This window comes from Branchiostoma lanceolatum, chromosome 19, assembly GCF_035083965.1.
Source record: "Branchiostoma lanceolatum isolate klBraLanc5 chromosome 19, klBraLanc5.hap2, whole genome shotgun sequence".
Classification (NCBI taxonomy): Eukaryota; Metazoa; Chordata; class Leptocardii; order Amphioxiformes; family Branchiostomatidae; genus Branchiostoma; species Branchiostoma lanceolatum.
In genome coordinates, this window is record NC_089740.1 from 15,231,095 (window position 1) to 15,255,594 (window position 24,500).

At 40.1% G+C, this 24,500-nt stretch overlaps 1 protein-coding gene across 21 annotated transcripts in view; it reads right to left on the bottom strand.

Moving 5' to 3' along the window:
* The window catches only part of LOC136425461 (talin-1-like), a 158,448-nt gene that overhangs the window by 65,559 nt on the left and 68,389 nt on the right, over positions 1 to 24,500 (bottom strand). For 13 of the 21 annotated variants that reach the window (XM_066414330.1, XM_066414331.1, XM_066414327.1 and 10 more), the window contains 14 exons: positions 23,588 to 23,715; positions 22,836 to 23,004; positions 22,300 to 22,455; positions 21,720 to 21,821; positions 20,025 to 20,101; positions 19,243 to 19,331; positions 17,017 to 17,222; positions 16,450 to 16,558; positions 14,425 to 14,481; positions 13,239 to 13,444; positions 10,675 to 10,686; positions 7,056 to 7,154; positions 3,769 to 3,936; positions 3,196 to 3,402 (listed from right to left, as the gene is read on the bottom strand). In XM_066414330.1, coding sequence (XP_066270427.1) covers positions 3,196 to 3,402; positions 3,769 to 3,936; positions 7,056 to 7,154; positions 10,675 to 10,686; positions 13,239 to 13,444; positions 14,425 to 14,481; positions 16,450 to 16,558; positions 17,017 to 17,222; positions 19,243 to 19,331; positions 20,025 to 20,101; positions 21,720 to 21,821; positions 22,300 to 22,455; positions 22,836 to 23,004; positions 23,588 to 23,715 — 1,785 coding nt within the window. Of the gene's footprint in view, positions 1 to 3,195; positions 3,403 to 3,768; positions 3,937 to 7,055; positions 7,155 to 8,712; positions 8,872 to 10,674; positions 10,687 to 11,814; positions 11,881 to 13,238; positions 13,445 to 14,424; positions 14,482 to 16,449; positions 16,559 to 17,016; positions 17,223 to 19,242; positions 19,332 to 20,024; positions 20,102 to 21,719; positions 21,822 to 22,299; positions 22,456 to 22,835; positions 23,005 to 23,587; positions 23,716 to 24,500 lie in introns of those variants that run through there. The other 8 variants (XM_066414329.1, XM_066414339.1, XM_066414340.1 and 5 more) reach the window with 5 other exon arrangements.

Sequence of the window (24,500 nt, forward strand, 5' to 3'; positions counted from 1 at the left end):
TGGAACGTCACAAATGTGGGGAGAAAATTAGAAACTTAAAAAGAAATTACGACTTACTGTATTGTAAAGTTTTGGGCAGTGAAACAAACGTCTGTAGAAGGTTGGAGTCCTGACCGAAAATTCATGGTGAGTTCCTTCTTTGTGTTGGATCAAAGCTCAAAACTTTACAATATGTACTCTTCCAACACAGATGAGCTTTCACTCGAATATTAGAAATTATGACATTACCTGTATGTACAAATTGTGAAGATACTACCACTCTTGGCTTGCAATGGGTGATTAGACAAACTAAGCTGTAATCATTACCAGATTCAGTATGAATCAGTCAAATTAGAAGAAGTACAAATTTTAAACATCTATCAGCAGAAAATAACAAAAAACAGAAATTAGAAACTTTTAAGACACTTTTAAGAAGCTACACCAGTAGGATCATGCATATGAAGAATGCTACGACACTTGGCTTGTAACAGAAAATGAAACAAAATGAGACAAAACATAAGTCATTTCAGCATAAAATCTGACAAATTAGAAAGCTACTACAGTTTTTTAACGTTTTCTATTATAGCCTAATTCACAACGTCCCAATCACTACTGTCTTAGTTTTTTACTGAAACAAGAAATGTTTTTGATTAGTAGAGTAAAAGATTCACACAAAGTCACGAATAACTATACTTTATTGACATTTGTTATGAGAGAGTTTAATACATGATACATTAAATGTAAATAGTAGAATACTGTTACAGCAAGGGAAAACCTCCCTACATATACTAATCATATAGCAGATAATTAGGCAAAGTTATAGAAGAAAAACTGCAAAAGTTTTTAACCTTCTCATGGCTAATTTGTTTTGGTTACAACAGAATTCATCACATCCAAAGTAACACAGAAGTGTAATGATCAGAAAGAAAGTTACATGTGCAAAGTTAAACATGTTGCACACTGGCAGAAGAAAGTCTATCCAGTTTTGTACAAAAGTCAGCCGAGAATGTTAAGTACTGTTATGGTAAGAGTGTTCTATGACACATTTATTCAAACATAATATTGAACAAAGAAGTCTAAACTGAGGAATTGCAGCACGAAGGAAGATGACATTCTTTTCTACTTTTGTTATTAATAGTAACTCAGTGTTCTAACAAAAACATGATATTCTAACATAATGTTGTACAAAGAAGACCAAACTGAGAAACCATCACACAAAGTTAACGCAGATGACTCTTTTCCTACTTCTGTCCTACTCTTTACGGCGAGAAGTTATACCTCGAACTTGATCTCACTCAGAAGATCATTCATCCTCCTGACCACTCGGCGCACTGCGTCGTTAAGTTCCGAACCACTCCCGTCGTCTCCGACCGACATTTGATCCATCGCCATCCGGACCACGAGATCCAGCTCCGCAAGCAACGCCTCGTTTCGGCGCCCGACGTCAACAGATTCCCGCGTCGCTACGACGGTCGTCGTAACGCGAGCTGGCTCCTCGATCTCTTCCGGCTTGGGTGCAAAAAATGGACGTTAAATGGAGGTTCTGAGGAGAGCCACACATCGAGCACGTTTAAGAACCCAACAAACTTATCGAAAAGAGTAAGAGTCCTTCACAGTGTGAGTGGATCAAATAAATCTGTCTGGATATGCAGCTTGTACTCTTCAGTACAAACCAGTGTGTTACACCATGAGGCGGTTTACCAGGTTGGTAGTACAAACAAATAAACGACCAGAATACAGTCGAATCAGCCTTCAGAAGTGGTACAGGAATTCCTGGAGTCTAACTGCACCGCAAGTAGGCTGATCAAACTGAGTCATAGTTTTAGAAATGTGAGAAAGTTTTTTTAGTGCAGCATATCTTTCATGAGGCCTACCTGGAAGTTTGAGTAAGGTTCGTATAACTCCAAAACCAAACTGAGGTGTTATTAACCTTCTCCCTACTGAAGTAACCATTTGGCACTAAATTTATATTGGTTACATGGTTAGGCAGCAGGGAGAAGGTTAATCTTAGATATGACAGAGAGACTGCCCTTAAAAGGGTCCATAAATGTTGACAAGGAATAGGAGGCATAGACGCGTGTTAAGGTCAGGTCATAGGTGAGAGTTCATCAGCCATGCCACAGCAGGAGAACGGAGTCCACCATGGTCAGGTCGTAGTTGAAGGGTCATCTGCCACGCTACACTGTTAGGATAGCGTAAATAAAGTTCATCAGGTGACGTTCTCAGTTGAGATGTTCTCACTGGCACACTGTTAGGCGTGAGAATGGCCAGGTCATAGTTGAAAGGTCATCTGGCAGTAGTTGAAAGGTCATCTGCCACACTACACTGTTAGGAAAGCTTGAATAAAGCTCATCAGGTAAAGTCACAGTTGAGATGGTCTGCCCAGCACACTGTTACTGTTAGGGCAGGTAGAGCACCAACATCCGTCGGTACCTTCGGTTCCAACTTGATCTCGCTGAGGAGGTCGCTTGTCGTTTTCATCACGCGGCGGACCGCATCGTTCAGGTCGGGTGCGGCCGCGGCGTCCTCCGGCCCCAGCTGGTCCAGCACGTTCCTGACCGCTGCGTTCAGGTCCCCCATCACCCGCTCCCGATGCAGCCTCTCCTCCTCCTGCCTCCTCCTCTCCTCCTCATCATCCCCCTCGTCCTCCGACTTCTCCGAGTCTCGCTTCTCATCGTCTGTGCTCTCCAGCTCTGAGGGCTCCGGCTCCTCGATCTTCTCCGGTTTCTTCGCCTTCTTGGGTTACCATGGAAACGGGGTCAGTCTTTGGCATTTGGTAAAACAAGGGCGTGCCAAAGATCTGACCCCTTTTAGAAAAACAACCAAACAAACACACTCAGCAAATTAGAAAGATTTCTTTTCCCCAACTACATGTACATTGTAGGTTGCTAGCCGGTTGAGATAAAGCTGTCCTCTGCCCCCCTCCCCATACCACCTGTGTGACCTTGAGATGTTGCTGCAGAGTCCTCTGCTCCCCTCCTGAAATCCCATGACCTTCAAATGTAGCTGTCTTCTGCCCTCTTCCCCAATACAAACTGTGTGACCTTGAGATGTAGATGTTCTCTGCCCCCCTCCTTGGACACATGACCTTGCCCCCCTCCCCCATACAAATCTTGGAAGCCTGTTTGTGAATGTAGATGTTCAGCTTTCTTCTAAACTTCAGCCCTCCCCCTTCGACCTCGGGCACACGACCTTGCCCCCCTCCCCCATACAAACCTTGGAGGCCTGTTTGATGTGCTGCAGAAGGTCGTTCAGCGCCTGGGTGACCTGGGTTGCCGCAGCGCCCAGGTCCTTCAGAAGGAACTCGTCATGGGTCGCCATCTGCGACGAGTCGACCGTCTTCTCGACCGACTTGGCCACGAGCTTCGCGGCGTCGATCAACTGTTCCTGACACGCGGGGTGGCTTATCGTGGGTGCTACCACCTGGGGAAAGATAGGGGGAGATCTAAAAAATTAGTGACCATTGATTTTGAAATAGACCCTCGTAAACCTACACTGTAATGTTATGGTAAAGCAGTCATATTCAATTGATGTTCATGTAAAGAAGTATGCTTTTACGAGTACCTAATTATTAGTGCAATGTTACCTACATTGTACAGCTAACAATTCACATGCAAAAAATACACATTCAAGTCTTTTTCATTTCTAATGTTCATTATCCTAACTTCAAGACATATTTTTCAGTTAGACATGAAAAACTTATAGTGAGGTGCCATAAAAGCATGAATAACTGTGCTGAAAGAAAAACGATTCTACATCATTTTCAGACAACTTTTGAAAAAGTCGAACCTTAGTGCAGGCGACGAGTTGTGAGGTCGAGAGCGCGGTCTGCGTTGCCGAGGCGATGACCTTGTTCTGCATGGCGGGGTCCTCCGCTTTGCTGGCCACGTTCTTTGCTTTCAGTACGAGAGTCGCGGTTGCGTTTGCCACCGCCTTCGCCAGCGCCATCAGGGCATCCTGGGTAAACAAACAAACAAAATGCTTTTAGAACAGTTTTTGACAGAAGTACAAAATCAATGAACATGCAGGAGGTAGTAAAAATTGTTTTCAGATTGATAGATAAGTGTTTTAAAACCTACAACTTTTCTCAATCTCCACATTTACTGTAATCTTAAACAAACTAACAAAGCTTTCGTGAAAATTGTGTTGGATAGAAGCTAACATTAGATGATTTGGAAAACATACCATTTCCCCCAGTCTCCACTTTTAGTGATGAAAACAAACAAATTAAATAAATTTTTTTTAACAGTTTTGGGATCAGAACTTAATAAATAGACATGTCCAGAAGACAGTAACTTTCTTATGTTTTTGAAAATCTTCCCATTTTTTCAGTCTTCCTATTTCCTGCAATCATGACAAGCTAGACAGTGACTAACTTCCTGTAGACAATCTACATTATGTTCTTTTCACTTAAGATGTCCTTGGAAGACTTTCGTTCTGTCTGACATTGGCAAGATGAACCGCCTCAAGTCATGTCAAAATCTAAAAGTAGCCATAACCAGGGCATGTATTCAACACTGATTATTGAATACAAATCTTCTACATAAAGGATTTCAAAAACAAATCGGAACTTTTCCTCCCTCGATCTAGCTCTGTGCTACAAGCATGATTCCACTACAATTTCCCACATATCAATAACTTGCCCTCACACCCAAATCTCCCAAAATACCTACAACAGTGAGCACCCCCATCATGTCTCGAGTGTTCAGACAGTGTTTAATTATTACACAGGAACACGTTTAACAACTTCACAAGGTTCAAAGGTGTACGTGATGCCTTTTATAAAAATCCTCAGACAGCCAAAACAAGAAGAATTTATAGCACACAAAACATCACAAAGCCATAATCCTGTTAATGATCAGATTGTTGTTTGTACGACTTTAGAATACATTGCAAGTGTTGACAAATAATTGTTATTTAGTGTTGACATTCTTTGCGTGCTTGTAGCTCGGTGACGCCTTCCCAAACAATAATATGTAGTCACCCTGTTAAGTTAGGCGTGGCTTGGGAACCAGCCCATAAAGGTCTAACCACCCAAATCGTGTCATTACTGACCCTGCTTGACATAACAAGTTTACAGTTGTCTATCTGTGGCTCTGGGCGAGAATTTGACTCAGTGAAGGTGTCTTTGGCTAGACATCCTTAAAAAATTTGATATGAACGTACAAAACTCCAAGACCTTGAATTGTTTGATGAACTATTAACAATAATCTTGCAAAGGAAATTCAAAAATAAGGTGATGCATATTCCCATTGTAAGGCCACAGTACAAAAACAAGTTTTCTAATTTGGTTCTGACAATTTGATTAGGAAAAGAATGTAGCAAGAGGCCAAGCTGAAAACAGAGAGCTGGGAGGAAAACTTAAATCTAATGACCACAGTCATGTATGTTAACCCCTGAAACTGTGTGTACCAAGGTACAGACTTTCCCTCAAACTCTGTTGTTTTCATATGGATTTTCAGTTTAGTAATTATCACTTCCTTTTGTGCAAATTGTGGCCTAAAACTGAATGTTACAGACAAATTAAGTTAAGTGGAGTAAACATCAGAAAGGTTGCCCTTCCCAATGACGTGCATGTACCCCAGCACACCCCAGCCCCCCAGGCAGTTCCCAGTGAGGCTACACGTGCTTACCATTCTAATGACCCGGACTAAATTTGTCTGGAGGATTTGAGTCACACTTTTACGGCCATAGCCTCAAACTACTTACTAATCGCTGTCCAGTCAAACTGTCAATCAAAGTGAACAAAGGTGTTTAACCGAGAAAAACCTCTGTCAGTTGAAAAATAAATAAATACAGTTTTGTAAAGCAGAAAAAGACTAAGATGTGACTAAAAAGCCAAACAGGTTGTGAAGACTGGAGCTGATCAGTCAAAATATCAATTTCTTGTTGGAAATTGCAGTTTAACTTTCATACAGAATGACTTCTAGCAATACAGATGAACCTTCACGTGAAGGCTGTGAACCTTCGTGTCAAAACAAACAAAGCTACCAACAGGATGTACAGTTTTGTGTACAGTGGTGTGACTCAACTTCAGACCCCGGTAATTAAATGGTGTTGTCCCAGACAAGTGTCAATCTAAGTTAACCATCCCCTAAACCCCAGGGCAAACTGTGTTTGTTTCTGTCAACTTTAACCTAGAGGATTCAACCTGTGTTATATTCAAGAAGACAGAGACTAAAAAGGGGAGGTTGACGAAAAAAGCTACTGCACTTCGTACTTATGGTCTGTGATGAATATAAGTTGTCGGGAAAATTTGTTTACAGAGTCTAACTCATACAAGGCTGACCAAAAATGACACATAACAAAAAAAATAAAAAAGAGAATAAAGAAGTTGCTGTACATAAAATGGGGGCTCAGTGTTTGAATATACTTGTGGGATTTAAAAAAACTGTTACCAACTTGCTATCAACTAGTGCTTTTTGAAAGAAGCACTTTTACATGGGTCAGTAAATGGCGCTTTTGGAGGAAGAAAAGGAGAAGAAGAGAAGAGGAAGTAGCTTAACCTGGAACCATGGGTTGGGAGCTTTTGAGAAAGAGAAGTAGAGTAGAAGCTGTGTTACTTGGAAGGATGAATCAGTAGAATTTATTAGAAAGTCAGAGGTTTTTACACAGACTTGAGATCAAGCTGCTGAGTTTTGGGAAAGAAAAGGAGCAGCAGAGAAGAAGATTCTGAAGTAGTTTTACCAGGAACTGTCGATTGGTAACTGGTGCTTGGGGGGGGGGGGAGGTGGGGGGGAAAAAGGAAGAAGTATAGAAGAAGTTTCTGTCAAGGGTTACCTGGAAGGGTGGATTGGTAATGATTTTCGGGCAATGAAAAGGAGAAGAGAGGAAGCTGTGTTTGTTATCTGGAAACGAGGATCAGTAAATTTTTGAGGTAAGAAAGAAGAAGTAGACTGAAGAGTTTTACCAGGAACATGGTTTGGTAACTGGTGCTGTTTAAGGAAAGAAAATCAGAAGAAGTCTAGTAAAGAAGTATAGAAGAAGTTTCTGTCAAGGGTTACCTGGAAGGGTGGATTGGTAATGATTTTCGGGCAATGAAAAGGAGAAGTAGAGTAGAGAAGAAGCTGTGTTACCTGGAAGCGCGGGTCGGTGTCGACCTCTCCCATCTCGTGTAGAACCTCCCGTCCATGCTCCCCGATGTTTCCAGCGGCCGTCAGCAGGTTTTGGCGGGGCTGAGTAAACAAAAACAACAACAAGATTAGCTACGTAAACAACAACAAATGAAGATTAGCAGCGTGATACATAGAAACATTTAAACATAATCATGCTATTAAGAGGAATTCATTTTTCGAGGATTCCCTGATCAGATTTTAGGTTTTACGGGAGACCAAAGTAAAAATTGTTGTACTGTTGTGGGGGAGTTTAGGTTGATCTGAATATTCTAATCAGTTTCTTTAAACTGAGAGGTGTGGACAAAAAAGGATAAAAATCAGTGTTTGTCAGGGAGCAAAATCTTTCTTTGCGCCTTTATAGTGATTTTTAATTCTGAACCATCCCAACCCTTTAATTGACAACCAAACAACCAACTGACCAAAAATTATGCCTAAAATAGTTACAATTTAATCCAGTTGCTTGAGTAACTATTTTTACCATATCTGATTGCCTGGATGTCTAACTGATAAAATATCACTCAAAATCTGACTCAAGATCAACCAACACCATGGAAAAGATACAGGTACCTCCCGAGCAAAGTTAATAACCTCAAACAACAAAAGACGACAGCCCATCAACTACCAGCCTGACTAGTAAAAGTTGAATGACACCTGAGAACATCATACTTTAGTTAAGACACTTTGCCACACCTGAGAGATGCAGGTAACGACTGAGGTAACGACCACCTTTGCTTCTAAAACTGACGTGAGCTTTGAAAACCATTGTGTGTGACCTTCCCAGCCCCATAATCTTAAACTCCTCAATCCTTCAGATATCTTTGCACTTTAAGAAGTCTGTTGTAAGTTTTGAAGTCTTTTTAACCTTTGTCCGTCACTATACACGGTGCACAAAGGAAAAGACTGTTGTTTTGTGACACAAATATTTCTGCTCTCCAGTTTTTACGAGCTACATTATTCTGTGCCCACTCTGTTCCTAACACAATTGTTGTTGTTACTTCTTTTTCAGCTTTCTTTCTGTGTCACCAAAATGTGATCGGCTTCTAAGATTACAACCGTACAAACATGACTCATAATCAAATCAATGTTCGGATCCAAAAACTTCTGTTCCACATTCAAGACCTAACGAGAAAACAAGTCTTCAACCAAACATCAAACAACCGAGAACAAGGCATTAGGAGGAACAATGACTCTCTTTTTGTATTTTGACGACAAATCTCAGTTTCCAGACGGACACATTCCAAAAACATCTCCCCTAATCTTACAACAACATTCAGAGAAAGTCTCCAACCAAATACCAAACACTAAACAGCTGAGAACGTAGACGCTAGCAGAAACAACGACTCTCTTCCTGTATGTAGACAACAAACCACAACAAAACGACAACAAACAAGGACTCCTGTATCCTCACAACAAATCAGGTTCCAAACGAAAATTCCGCTAACACGTCCGAAAAAGTCTTCAACCAAACACCCGGCTTAAAAATGAGACACTAGCAAAAACGACTCTCTTCCTGTTTGAAGACATTAAACAAACGACAACTAGATGACAAGGACTCCTGTATTTTGACAACAAATCCCGGTTTCCAAACAAAACTCCTGCCAACACATCCGATCCTTACCACCACCTGAACCCCGTGATGTTGTACGCCGTAGTACGGGAGCTGTACAACGGCAGTTCTCATGCGTTTCTTCGCCTGAGCGCCGAACCACGAGGAGTCGACCGTTTGCGCGGTGTACGCCATTCTGGTTGCGGAGACAATGAAGTGAGAGGAAGGGTGGATCAGGTCTAAACTGGCCGAGCCTTCTCACGTCAGGACACACCTTTGTGCGTACCGGCTGAATACTAATTTGGGGCAACCGCCAACTGCATAACCCAGGGCTAGACCAAATTATCAACTGGTTCTCATTCTATAATTATACATTTTTTTCTGGTGTTTCACTACAGCTGCTAGTCAAGTGGCATTCTTGTCAACATTTCATTCAATGCCAGTCAGAGGGACCAACCAACAACCAACGGGAATACTTGGGGCTAAAAGTTATGAACCAAATTTACTGATTCTGATCTGATGTAGCAATGTTAAAGAGTTTTCAAGCCATACCAGTTGCAAACCAGTGCTGCTTATCAAGCTGGTGTATTATGCCAGAGTTTAATATTGTACTGGCTAATTAATATAGATACAAATACCAGAGCTTTGGGCCAAACTAAAGAAACAGCTGTTTCTTATCTCGAAGAAATTAGAGTTTCCAGGAGAGGGTAAGCCCCAGTCACTGTCAAAATATTTCTTCACAAATACAATACAATGTATATCTTGTTCTTCCACATTTTGCTGAATACGTTCACACCCTGACATAACTTTGATATGGCCTGACCACTGTGATCACTGTTGCTGCTAAGTGACTCAACAACACTGGGGCAGAGGTGGACAAGCCCAGGTAAGGATTCTTGGCACAAAGTCAGAAAACAGACAACAACGCCTCAAACAGAGGTCAGGAAACAGCAGCAAGGTGGGACAAAAACAGGCTGACAGATTCCTGCACAATTTGTCTGCTTCACTGAAGTCAGTTTTGACCCACGATTGAACTCTTTCGCTTCTATCTTTTTTTCTTAGCAAAAAGTCTAAACCAGACTGTACCACTTTTAAGGGTGGGTGGAATTTTAGGTGTCGGTGACAAGAAAAATGGTTCTGTCCAATTAAAAAAAGGGTGGGAAGCTGAAAGCATATAAGTATTGGTCACATCATTTTTTTTGGTAAGATATGAGACGTTCTAAGGATTCTTACATTCTTCCCCCCAGAGATACAGATTCTGAAGTGGAACGGCCCAATTTTTTAACACTTGGGTTCTAATCAAATCATGGGCAGTGAGTCCGTGTTACATACTTGTGGGAAACATGGCACAATACAGGCATAGAACTACACAATAACAATCCTGGCGTGTACACGGGTTAGGTGTCACCACACAACATGCACACACATCCGGCATAGCGTTAAAACTCTATGCACTAACAGTAATCATTTCAGAGATTTATATTGTATACTTAGAAACATTATCAAACAGGAAACAAATAAGAAGCACGCACAGGTTACAGTTCATGTAGGATTGAGTGTCACTCAGAACAGCAAAACGCAACATGCAGTCATTCAACATTCCAAGTCAGTTTCCACAATCTATCTACTGTCTAAGTTTTGAAACAACTAACATGTTCATTTTAAACAAAAAAGTCTAAATTGTTATCAAAAGGTGACGTAACATTCAGAAAAGGTATTTGTGGTCTTGACAAATTCTTGGAACACAGTCATATGTAAATTCAAATTCAAATTCAGTCATATGAACATTGAACACACTGTAGAAACTGGCATCGAATTTGTCCAATTATTATTTAAGCTATTCGATTATTTCCTTAAAAAAGGGTAAAATATGCACAAAAATAGTGCACTTTCAACAATGTTATCTTTAAAATGTCTATGATTTTTCTTAAACCCAAAATTGCATCGCTGAATCTGACAAAGTAAAACAACTGTGTTCCAAGAACCGATATCTATTTGAGAAAACCCAAGAAGTTTGAGTGGTTCCCTTGGTACCTCAGGTTCCCGCTGTAGCCATGGCAACCACAGGAGAGACGTTACGACAGGCGGACAGGGTAGAGGTGGGAAGGACAGCACGAGAGAGAAGAGAGACAGAAAGAGAGAGAGACAAAGGAGTTACTTTTGTTTTCAACCAACAAGAGAGAAACGCAGAACACATTCAAGATAATTGGGAAATATTAAAGGATTCTGTTTGTTTCAACTATAAAATAACAGGTAAACATAGTCTACAAAGGTCACACATATGCAATTTAAAAAGACACAGACAAGAAAAAACGAGTTTAAAAGAAGAAATACAAAGAGAGTTAAATGTTACATACAACACACACATCACAAAAATGTGGAACAATTGAATAATTCATTCACACTAGTGTGGCTTTAGGTACATGTACGAAAGAGGATAGTGAATTACAGTAGTTGCAAGATGTAGAGTGATTTTTGCCAGGAGCACAAGATTGGAGTTGAGAGATTTCTGCAATACAAACATGTAAGGGAAGAAAGAGAAGGGCAAAATAGCAATAAGAGTAAGAAATCATCAACTACAGGAGCTGTACATTTTATAAGATTAGAGAAAGGAGCCAGAACATCTTTGGAAGTCAGACAAAGAAGTGTCAGCAAAGAAACCATCTATTAGTCTTCTACAAAAGAAAGAAGCTGACATGATTTAATACTTGCAAAAAGAAATCTGCGAGAGGTTTCTGAAAACTACCAGGTGAGTCCTTTTGCTACACAGCTAAGCTAAAAGGAAAGAAGAGGATTTTAAGATGTTAATTGTATCTGCGAAGTGTTGAGTGCTGGAATAAAAACTCTTGAGTCTTGAGTGAAACATTTGTCGGTTATTTTGTCTGTGAGAGAGTCGACGCTAGTGGAACTGCTATCCTCGGTGCCATGCTGGGTTTTAGACACTCAGTTAAAAAACAACCTCTGTGTGTTTGTTTATCTGTTGTGTGGTAAATAGTTGTTTACTTGTTGTTGTGGTAAACAGTTGTTTACATGTGTTGCTGTTGTGAGGTTAACTGCTACTTCCGGTGCCATGCTGGATTTTAGATGGTTAAATCACAAACTTCAGGTGTGAGGCTGTTGTGAGGTAAACAGTTGTTTATTTGTTGTGGTAAACAGTTGTTTCTTTGTTTATACCCCGGGGAGGTAGGGCACGATCTGGTCGAGGAATTCGTGTTCGGCGATCATCAGCTGACGGCAGGCTTCGTACAGGTCCGGCCCCTGGCAACGTTCCGGCGGGAAAACGGGAGGTGAACGAAAAGCAACACAGCAGGAAGACTACACGGAAAACTGGGACTGTGATGTACTTTGAGCGTTTTTTGTCAAATTTGCATTAAGCTACATGTAAATACTGATAAACACACATTGTACATCTTTTACTATTACTATAAATGAGCTAGTGACATCATTTATGTCGGAATTTCAGACTTTTTCTAGCTAAACTGTTGAAAATGAAAGCTGCATTTCTCGGTAGTTTTTTTGAACAGAACTATAGTTTAGAAGCGAGTGCAGCATGATTTGTATTGGTTGACAAAGATACACATGTAAGGCATCAGAAAACTTAGATTTTTGGAGCTGAAATCAGAGTTCCAGTTTTCAAGAATCAAAAGAGAAGCAGCAATATTGTAGGGCTGGACCAACAAAACTAAGCTCATAATAAGAAATAGTAACACAGACACACAAATAAAGTTCTGAAAGAAACCTAGAAAGGTAACAAGAAAAGTAACACAACAAGTTGAACAACTTAAATAAAGACTTAGTAGACAACACAACAAAGACAGTTGTAACTAGAAACATGAAAAATCTACAAGAACCCTGAAAAATGTCAATGATTTTGCCTGAAAAATTTGGAAGAAACCTTGATCAAAGATTAAGAACTTACCAGCCCTCGCACACGTCTTACAGTCGCAGGTCTTGTTCCTTTGTGGCAGGTTCTTAAGTGAACATTCTTAACCCTTCTCCTTGGGGACATCTTAAATCTAATTACCCGGAGGATCTCACTTTCACACACAGCTTTCACAACAAAGGGGGGCAGGAAATGGGGAAACAAAACCGTGTAGACTAGGGCTGTGAACCTAAACCTGTAAAATTGTTAAGGTACAGGTCCAGACCTAAAAATCAACTGTACCTGTACCTGTGTACCTGTAAAATTGTTAAGGTACAGGTCTGGACCTAAAAATCAACTGTACCTGTACCTGTAGAATTGTTAAGGTATAGGTCTGGACCTGAAAATTAACTGTACCTGTACCAGTCCTGTACAAACTGAAACACTAGTGGACACCATTTTTTTGGCTAAAGAGATTTTTTGAAGGTAAATCCTGTCTCAGAGATGACAGTCTTATACTTGACAAGTAAGAAACCATGTAAATACTTTCAAAGTTTGTATTTTGTATAGTATTTTGAAATTAGAATATGTAAATCCTCACAAAAACTTGACAATTTTCCATAACTTGCAGATAATTGACTTTTGTAGGTCCAGACCTGTACCTGAACCTCTGTACCTGAAAATTGTCTAGGTACACAGCCCTTTGCCATAGACACCACTAAAAAAACAGTCCTACCTCCGTCGATCCGGGTTTCGCGGCGCTGAGCAGGTCCGAGAACGCTCCGGCGAGATTCCTCGCGGCGTCCAACAACCGCTCGCCTTGTCCGTAGTCCTCCAGCAGCGCGGCCACCATCTTGATGCCCTTTGACATCTCGGTGAGGTTGGAGGAGATGGTGGTGACGGCCGAGCCGACCGCGGTGAAGTCCGTCTGCTCCGGCTCACCTGCGGACGGTAACCAACGGCAACCAGGTGTGAGGGAGCGTCTCGAAACGTTTGCTGCACATCTCCTCTCGCCAGACAAAATTACAATGTTTGCATCCAGACCAGATTTCGAGACTTGAACCAACTGTTCCTTATGAAAGGAACATTGAACCAAGACATTCCAGAGAATGTCTTCAAGACGAATTTCACAAGGAGTATCCCCAAAGGTCAAGGTTAAACTAGAACCACAGCAAGGTCACAAGTAAAGAGGAGATTTTTTTCTACATTAATGCATCAAACCAGACTAAGCTTCAAATGTGTTACAACAAAAGTCATTGTCAGATTACTGTTGTGACTGAAGTTAAAACTGGAAATCCAAACCTTGCTAAGAACATACTTGCAGCAAAGTTTTGGTCATTTTGTACGAGTGTGGAAAAAATGCTCTTTAAGTTTTAAATGTTTTGACCCTCAAACCTGAGACCACCTTGAGAAGATAATCAGAACATCAACTCAACAAAAAACTGTTACACACAACAGAAAACCGAAGTCCAAGTTGCCATTCTCACTTTTCTCACCATGAAAGTCCTTCATAATTTTCCACAGCCTCTCATGATATTCCTTAGTACCTAACCAAACATATAGAACTATACTTCTACCAAAGTCTTTTTTTAAAATCCATGGCTTTCTCTGCACATGAACTACATGTATAACACATTGCTTGCCATACTGTACCCTTAGTTATTATAGAACTGTATATTAAGTTATAAGATAGGCTCTAAAACATGTTAGACAGGCAAACTTAGCATAATTAGTCATTCGAAAATCTTCTGAAACTACAAGATGCAACCTTTTGTGTGTGTAAGAAAACCATATTTTCACTATCTCTATATCTTGTCTTTCATGTTTCAGAGCCATAAAAGGGACAAATCTTTACTGTTCAGAGGGTGAGCAGCCCTCCCCCAGTACAGTAACGACCTCCCCCCCTAATGATAGACCGGCACCTTTGACGTTGTTGGGAGTACCGCGGAAGCGATCCACGATTTTCTGATGTTTCAGATCTGCGTAGCGTCCGGGAGGCATGCGGTTAGCGGGAGCAAGAGAGCGTCAGACACGGCAAGCCGAGAAATAATCCTCTGAACCATCAAATCTACCTTGTACACCCCTTTGTCGTGATAGAACAGCCCAGTGGTTAAGGAAAAGAGTTATGTTGGACTGTCTGATTTTGAAATACAAGGGGTGAGGAGCAAGTAGAATTTTTAGATTTCTTGGTTTGAAAGAAATTCAGAAAAATTCATTTTCAAACATAAAATCTACCTTGTACACCCCCATGCTCCAACAGAACAGCCAAGCAATGGGAGAGAAACCTTTATTGGACTATAATTTAATTTTTGAGAGAAAAAGGGGTGAGAAAGATTTATTTTTTGGTTCAGGGGATAGTCAGAAAGTAGAAAGGAAAAACTGCTAGCAGTGTTTTTAGATATGTGTTAAAACAAGCATACTTTGGCAAATGTTGTGCACTTTAAGTTATTGCAGCATGCAGTTTAACTAAATGCAACATGCATTTTTATCTTTATCTTCAAAATTCAAACATATTTTTGTACCAAATGAGTATCAGAAAATTATCATAGTTTAATTTTAAAATGTCAACATGACGGAGGCTAAATCAGCTTAATACCAACATTTGATAACAAAAAAATTGTAAAAAATAGAAAGGTATCAAATACCTAGTTTTTTCCAATCGTCTGTTGTCATCATGCAAATTAAGATTGCATGCAAGGAAAAAAGCAAGTTAAAACAATATCGTAAATAGTGTTAAAAGAAAAGCCATTGAACCAAAGTTTAAAAGGAACTAAAGAACCAAAACCCAAAGCTTTAAAAACCCATCAACCTTCACCAGTCAACAGAAATCCAAGAAAATGAGAACCAACTCAAAATGGCCACCGACCATCACCAAAGCAAAGATAACCAAAAATGGTACAAACCCCAACGAAAGACAATCAGAACTTACCAAATACAACTTAAGAAATAAAATTAAATCCTAGATGAATAAGTCATACTATATAAAGTTAAACAAACAATGCAAAATACAATGTAATAAGAATGAATTATTTCATAAAAAAGAAAACTGAACCAAACCAAAAGAAAGAGGAATAAGATGGTTTGGAGAGTTAGCACATTTTCAGTATAGAGGGGAGCTTGTGTGCCAGATTGTCAGAAAGACCAGGTTTTAAAAACTCACACAAAAAATGGTTAGCCTTGAAACTGTTTGGGTGATAAACTGATTGTGCAGAACTAGGGACAACCAGTCCATAGCAAATGTTTATTCAAGACTGTGTTTCAACCTGTTTTCAAAAGATAGGTCTAAAAGATGCACAGATCTGGCACACAAGGTTAGAGAGGGGTTACCTTTCCAAGGTCAAACTCTGTTACGACAAAACCAAAGGTTTTTAGCTAAATTTCACACCACACAAAATTGTCAATTTTCCACACTTCAGGTAGAGTGAAAATAAGTCATTTTTGGTAAAAAGGAGATCTATGTTTTCATCTTCAAGATTTATGACTAAATGTTCTAGGAAAGTTGACCTTTAATTTTTGACCTTTCACCTGTTCTATCTGAGGGAGAGCAGTGGGGTTTCCCACTTTTGGTAGCAGGGACTGAAGGTCTGAATCACAACCAAAGTGATTTTGTTTGTGAAAATGTGCAAACTTTTGACACCATCCCATCACACCTCTGACGGGAATGGGTGCACAATTCATGACACAGTTTTGCCACATTGTCACATTAATATCAAATTGCAACAATGGTTGCTACAAAATCGCAACAATGTTGCAAATGTACTGTGTCATGAACTGTTCTATGGAGGAAATTTTCCCTTCCCTCCACCTTTGCCACCCCTATTACAGAATCTCGTGATCCAAAATCTGTCAGGAAAGTGCCAGAGGTTGGACCAGCCCACTCAGTACCAGGGGTGGCTGGCGGTGGAGGCTGAAGGGAGAGGTTGGGATAAGGGGGTCCTGGTGATCACCTGATGTGAGCGTTACGACGGAGGCTGTGGCGGCGGACATGGCGGCGAGCTGAGACGTCACGTTCTGCTTCGAGACGTCTAAGGTGTTCTGCTTCCACTTCAAGGAGGCCTGCGGAAAGGGGAGAACAGGTAAATACATCGTTCCTAGAATCTAACACCTTGGTGCTGAACTCAATTCACATAAAGAAAAAACATACCTATTCCAGAAAAGCTGTGAAAACCTCCTGTCAATAGTTATAGGGATGCTGTCCCTGGTGCTGAACAACAACCACAATTTGGCTTACAGACCTGTCCTTGGTGCTGAACACACTCTAACTCACACAACAATCGTATGTAACATGTTCCCCTTCTATCTATCTTCTATCTGTCTTCAATTTTCATTAATGTATACTGGAGCTTGTAGTACTAGTTAGTCTAAATTTGTTTTTGTAACTGTAGTTACTGAGTCTTACAAAGTCCAATATTTGATACTTACCGGATCGGACCCCGGTGGCAGCACCTCTGATCGAGTTGAAACCGGAGCTGATGTTACCCATTTTAGCGTACATTTATCGTTGTCAAACTTACCGGATCTGACCCCAGTGGCGGCAGCTCTGCCCTGGACCCGAGCTCGGCCTGCGCTGCGCTGATCGAGTTGAAACCGGAGCTGATGTTCCCCATCAAGGCCTGCTGGGCTTGTGTGTTAATAGGCGGCATGTGAGCGGAGTGGATCTGCCCGCGGATGGTGGCGTACTCGGCCCGTGGCATCGAACCCATAGAGTACGACTCTGCCCCTATTGGTTGAGAGAGAGGAGGAGGGATACTACGTCACACGCATGCAAGTTAGTCAGTTTAGACTGTGTCAATCAATTCTTAACACATGCTTTGAGAGGTTTTATTTTGATTTACACTATCTGTTAACACTATCTGTTAACAAACATCTGCAATAATCATGAGTATAACTCAGTAAAGTTCTAGAGTGTGTCAAACGGTTGACACATGCTTTGAGAAATTTTAAACTGATATACTTGTTAAGAAATATGTGCAATAATCATTGTGAGTCTAACTCATCAGTAAAAGTTCTCAGCAAACTTCTGCAAACTGGAAAGGAGAGATTATATAGTGAATAAGTACATGGTAAAACATACGCTGCTACTGAAGTAACATGATTATTGAGGGGCTAAAAGGGTTATGAGGACACCATACTGCATGCTGCAAATCGGATACACTGTATGTCCTGATTTAAGGAGAGATTAAAAATCAAATTTGACTCCATGGTGAGACTTGTTTACTTCCTATAAGACATTTGCAGCCGTTCTTCTCTTCAACTGCTACTAGATGTAGTCAAGGTTCAGAGCAATACCCAAGAAGTGAGTACAGGTAAAGAAGGAAAGAGGAGGTTTTAGACGTCTCAAGACAGACAGAAGACGTGCAACTACGTCTTGGACCAAGTTTCTCTCGACCAAGGTGAGAGGAGGGTCTAAAGGGCTGAGGGTTAAGAAGGTGGTTAGGAGTAGAATGCCACGAGATGGGACCAAATATGAAGATGAGCTCAAATGTCATGAACTGATTTTAAAATGAGCTTCAAATCTTTCACACCTAATAACAGAGATTGAATCAAACTTTGGTTTTCAAAATGTATCATAGATGAAACTAGCAACTTTTTTTTTTATATATTCTTGAAGGCCTTTTTATGTCCATTGACACCAACTCCAATGATGTATCTTTTGTGATGTCAGGAAATGACTTTGAATTTCAAATGCCAAAAAAACAATGAGCTTCAATTGTGCGATAGTGAATGACAGTCTTCCTGAAGTTCATATTGATTTTTTCTAAATCAACGATATCTTCTGTTTGTAATCTTTTGTTCCAAGATAAAATGGCAACTTCTAACTTGTTTTGTTCATGAAAATAATAAGTTTAATACTTGAAAACCATTCCATCGTCACATTTGGTCACATGATAAATGTGTGTACACCATCAGCGAAGGGCAGGAAGGAAACCTGGAACAAAACTGTCAGGAACAAAAAAAGCAGAAAAGCAGAAAAACATGGCCAACCATTCTGTATACTGTTTGAGCAAACAATGGGGATTTTTGACAGTGACTTCAAATATTTCACAGTCCAAGTTTCAATTGAGAAAAGGCTTACTTCCTATTATGTATTTTTTTATATTTGCCATAAACATTTTGTTGACCATTGTTTGCTCAAGTTTTCCAGACTACATAGAGCAGCCTCGATCACTTAAGTGCATGAAAGAAGCAAAATGCAGAAAACAGAAGAAACCAACATCAAGACAGTTTCAAGATAAGAATGATACAACATGAACTTCAACAGAAATAACAAAATGAAAACATCAGACACAGCAAATAGTAAGCAAAGCTTGTAACAAAACATTCAAAGGAAAGAGCATAGAATGACAGAAACAAGCAGAGCATTTCGCACACATTTACACAATTCATCAAAGACACAATACACTTCATAGGTACCAGCATCACTGACTACATGCAAAACTGGATTGCAAAGAACTTTCCAAAAGCTATGTAATCAATTTAATTTCAAAGAATCAATTTTGCATGTGATCTTTGATACTAAGATTAGAATGCATTTACATATCAAAACTCAAGTCATGTGACATTATTCCACCAATCAGCATCAAGACATTTGAAACCTTACCAGTCCATCAAACCAATGAGTCAAGTCATGTGACATCATTCCACCAATCATGATCCAGCATTATCACAAGCTCATCATCATCAACTTGAAGACAGAAATGCATGGATAGGTAAATTCGAGCGTTGCCATAGCAACTTACCATCGTGTGCGCGCATGACCGCGGGAATGGCGACGGAGCCTTCGTTCACATGTCCGACCTTGTTCTCCTGGTGTTGCATGATGGTCGCCCTGGGTGGGGAGGGGGGCATGGGTCAAAAACTGAACTCTACTTGAAAACCCAGTTTTAATTTACAGAAATTAATCTCCTACCAGTCTTTTAAGACAAATACATTTACTGTGTCATTCAGTTAACCATTCAACACTATACAATGTACATGTAGATTTGAAAAGTCATTTTCAAACTGCTAGAATTTTCCATGTGTCTTCAAATTTTCCAAGGGTTAATCAATTACCCTAATGGCATTTGACCTTGTGACAAAAAAAGGAAAGACACAATTTATAGAATGCCTTTCATTAATTTCAAATCGCTAGAGCACTTGACTGTTATTCATGAATTTAAATCAATAAAAACAATCCCTTTAATTGATCATATATACATGTATATGGATAAAGGAAAATACTAAAAGTAACTTCCTACACCATGCCATTCTCCTTTCGACAAACCCCATGCCAGGCATGACCTTACCTTGTAGAAATATGGTCATTCTCTTTTCAACGACCTTGTAGAATTATGACATTCTCTTTCCAACGACCTTGTAGAATTATGACATTCTCTTTCCAACGACCTTGAAGAATTATGACATTTTCTTTCTAATGACCTTGTAGAATTATGACATCGACCTTGTAGAATTAAGACATCGACCTTGTAGAACAACCTTGTGGAAATAATCCTTCCAACGACCTTGGCAGGCGTGACCTTACCTTGCGGGTGAGACGCTGTCCTCCAGCATGGTGGACTCCTCCTCTCCGTCCATTCCAAACCGGTCCTTCCCCTTTTTCTGTGAACACAGCAGACATGACAGGTTCATTTTCTTTCAAACCGGTGAAAGGTGGTAAGAGTTCCTGCTGGTTCACCATATGGATCAAAGACCATGGATCCATGAATCCTTAAGGGTCGGTCCCATCTCGGACATTGCATTCATCATTTCCGACGGCCTCGTGCATGAGCCTCAAAGTCAAACCTCTGCACGTAAAAGAACCCAACACAGGCATCGATAAGAGTAGGGGTGACCCGGTGTGCTAGGCTGGAAACGTGAGTCGTTTCAAAGTCGTCTGGCACTACTGGCTAATTGAAAAGGCATCATGCTTCACCCCAATTAAGGATGCCAAAAGTGGTCAATACAAAGAGGGCCTAGCACCAAAGAACCATCCAGTCTAAAAACAAAAGGCCGATGGTAAAACATTGTGGTGAGGACAGCTTTTGGCAAGCACACACAAGAGCGAACCCCGACACTTATTGATAAAGCGTGGCGAGTTCTTTAAAATACTCGGTCTGTGGTTTTCCTCAAACACATGGCCAACAGCTTGCAGTAACATGTAGAATGCACTTGATTTGATAACTTTAAAGTACTGTGTAATTAATCTAAAAGTAAGTACCACAGACCTTGAGTTATATCGTTGGAATGTCATGAAGTGTGGGTATGGCTACTGTTGATTAACTACTTTCCTTTTAGTGAGGAACATGTCCACGGCACTTTAAAAGTCTGGACAGAAGCTTTTAGACCACTTTTGATCAATATTGTCCGAATGACAGACTGTACCACTTGTATCTTGATAGGGGGTGACAAATGTTGTATGTGAAGTTTCTTTAATGCAATCTTAGAAACATAATGCAAATTTTTTTGCACCAGAAGAGCCACAATTGTTGGATGACAGCTATTTTCCAAATGAAGGAGTCACAAATAAAACCTTTTGAATATTTCTTGTCTTCGTAAAAACAGAAGCACATGTGTAGTATAATAATTATTATTTTTTTCAATACAAAGGAAGGAGTTTCAAAATTCAACCTTATACAAATTTGATGCAAACATTTCCAAAAGACCTAACAGCTGCTCCTGTAGAGACCATGAGATGTCATTGGTTGATTGATGATTGATCGATATCCATTATGTGATCAATAACCCATGACATGCACCACAGTGGCCTGAGTGCTCTTTTTTCATTACTTCTCTCAAAGTAAGTGGTTACATCATCATCTTTCATTCTATTTCCATCAGCTGATTTCTAATGGGATGGAAGGGATAAATGCCTTACAGAAATATCTGTGACACACGAGAAATAAAAGAGAATTTCAATCCCGTCTTTGTCAAAGTTTTCTTTCAAAATTTCTGCTCATTGTTTCTGATAGGGAGATGAACCCAAATTCACATTGTAGTCACTTAAAGTCCTCCTAACAAAGCTGACATAACACCAAAAACAAGAAGGACACCAAGCAAAAACTCAGTTTAATTCTATATGAATGATTATTATTCCATATTTAAGAAAAAGAAAAATCTCCCTGTACAGTCTACTGCAAGCAGAATTTAAAAAAAAAAAAGATTGATACTCGAAATTTTAAATAAAACTGTTTGGTGGTGATAAGCCAATCAGAGCGCAGTGTCTGGTTGCTATGGTTACCTTTCTGAGGATGATGTCGATGTAGCCGGCGATGAGCTGAGAGATGGTTTCTCCCTCTGTGGTCTGGACTGAGTAGTACGACTCTGAATAGTCACCAAAGTCCTGCAGACAAGAAAACACATATTGTACCCATCCTGGAGTATTTTACCTAGTATCAGTTGTGTCAGGATGCGAACTGTACTTTAGAAGACCTGCCCAGAGCAATGGAAGACAGGGAGGGAGGGAGAAGGGTGATGAACGCTCATGAACTTGTCACGACCTGATGATGATGATAACGAAAATATTTGAGCTGAGTATTTTTGCTTCCAAATTTCTGATCAACAGGTATGTGTTGTTGTAAGGAAAAAAAACAATACCATATAACTTTCAAGCCTTGTCTTGGGTGGCCTTTAGTAAACCTTAAGATAGTAGTAGTAGGCAGTAGTAGTGGGCAACCTCAAGCCAACCGTACACACTCATGCCACATCTTCAGAAAAAACACTGGTGCCGCATATCCCTGTTTAGGATTTTATTCGAGCCTACACCAAGATTAAGATAGTAGTAGTAAAATCTGAATCAGATAATAAGAGAGTGCACCCACCAGTGTGAAGCTCTTGGGGGAGGCGGCCCACCTCCTGACGGTGGTGAGGGGCCACACCTTCAGGATCTCCTTGGTCTTCTCATCCACCCGCATCACCGAGTCCTTCGTGATGCCCAGAAGTCGCGGTACCAACTTGTTTTTACCCTTCATCTTCTCCTACAGGGGGGAGGGGGGCAAATAGTGTTGTGTCATTTCCAAAATTTATCTTCACATCTAACTTCTTTCATTTCAAGTCTTTGAAATTCAATACTCCATATTTCCAACATTTGGATGGTCGACTCAAGAACAAATAGTTTTACAGCTAAAGGCTTTCACTCATAACAAACATAGAAACACTAAACTCAACTTCACTGAAGTCCATTTGGCAGAACAGAGAGATTCTACCAACTTCAAGTTCACTCATCCATTAGTAATCACAATTCAAGTTTCTTAAATAAGTTGAGAACCAAGAAACAAAGTTCTGGTTATCTTTAAAGAAGTGCAGACAAAAATGTCAGGACTATGAAGAATGAAAGCCAAGACGTCTTGTCTCTCACCTTGACGAGGAAGAAGGTGACTCCGTACGTCTTGAGGGAGCGGCACTGCTGGGTGTACCTGACCTTGGCGTCCAGCTCAGACAGACCCGCTAGCTTCCGGTGCTCCAGCCAGATCTTCTTCTCTATCCCCTTGTTCTTAACATACTCCTTGGGCAGGAACTCCTTAAGGCTGGAGGAAAGACATCAAGGTGTTACTCAAGATGTATATGCCCTTGTTCTTAACATACTCCTTTGGTAGGAACTTCTTAAGGCTGAGGAAAAGACATAAGACGTTATTTAAGATATGTCCTTGTTTTAAACATACTCCTTCGGCAGGAAATCTTTAAGGCTGGGGGGAAAAAGTAAAGATGTTACAAATAAGATAGGATGACTTGGGCAAGACTTGAGACAAGAAGATGCTACAAATTAACACTAAGTCTTAGATGCACAAGCTAATGTAGTCAAAGGTTCTTTAAATTCTCTTGAAAGGCAGAAATTCCTTCAACACTGCCCAGTATTCGTTCCAAAGCTTAAGCACATTCTAAGTTCCTAGATAAACATTTAAGTTTCGAGTATCATCTAAAAGTGAAAAGGTATGCTTGTTTCTTCATTATCATATCTTTATTTCCATGATCATTTTGGGGTTCTTCAAAGATAAAAAAAGATTGTCACACACTTGAAAACAATTTTCCCCATTTCATGTGACGAGTCTACTAAGACTGGATTAACTATAAGAGCCCTACGTTGGCAAGGCTGTCTTTGGTACAACTTACTCGAGGAATCCTGACTTGTGTTTCGTCTCGATGTGATCTCCAAACTGGATCTGTGTCTGGTACGCCGCAAACATCATGGCCTCGTCAACCGTTACCGGGTGTGTCCCGTTCAGGATACCGTCTCGCGCCTGCACAAACACGGAAATGATGGTACATGTAAGAAGATGGTGCAAGCAAGTATGAAGTACTCGGTAAGCTCATGCCAGGCCTCTAACATTTGTAAACAGACATCACACTCAAGGAGGAAGATATATGGTCAATCAACATTTTGGCAATAATAAAAAGACAATCATGTTTATTATCTACGAAATTATGATTCCTCTTTTCTTCAGTCTCATTCTCAAAATAAAAGGGACAAAAAAATCAGTTCACTACTTCATGTGACTTTCTTTAAATCAAGATAATATCAAGATACTAGAATTTTATATCAATCATAAAATTTCAACCCTCTAGGTTAACTTAATGCATATAATAAAGTAGAATTTTTTCCCTTAGGGTATTATTTTATTAGATAGCTTTGAACAAAGCATGGACTTGGATAAGGGAGAATGCACACATAGGTATTGTTTGATATAGGATAACATTAGCTCAGCGGCAAACAAATGTCTGTGTAACTTTTAGGTCAAGCTGCAGGAGGTAGACTGACAAACACTAACAGGTGAAAAATGTGACCCTTGCAATGAGCAGGAATTTACTAAGTACATCAGTACTTTGAACATAACCAACCTCTTCAACATTCATATTAACATAATCAAACAAGCACATGACCAATGCTGGCTATTTTTGTCTGTTAGGTCGTAGCAACAGAAAAATCATGAAGGGGGTACTTCTGTAGGCAACTTAATTTCAATTCTAACTACATTTTCATAGTACTTTTTCATTTCTTATTTCATTTTCAACTGACAACTTAAAA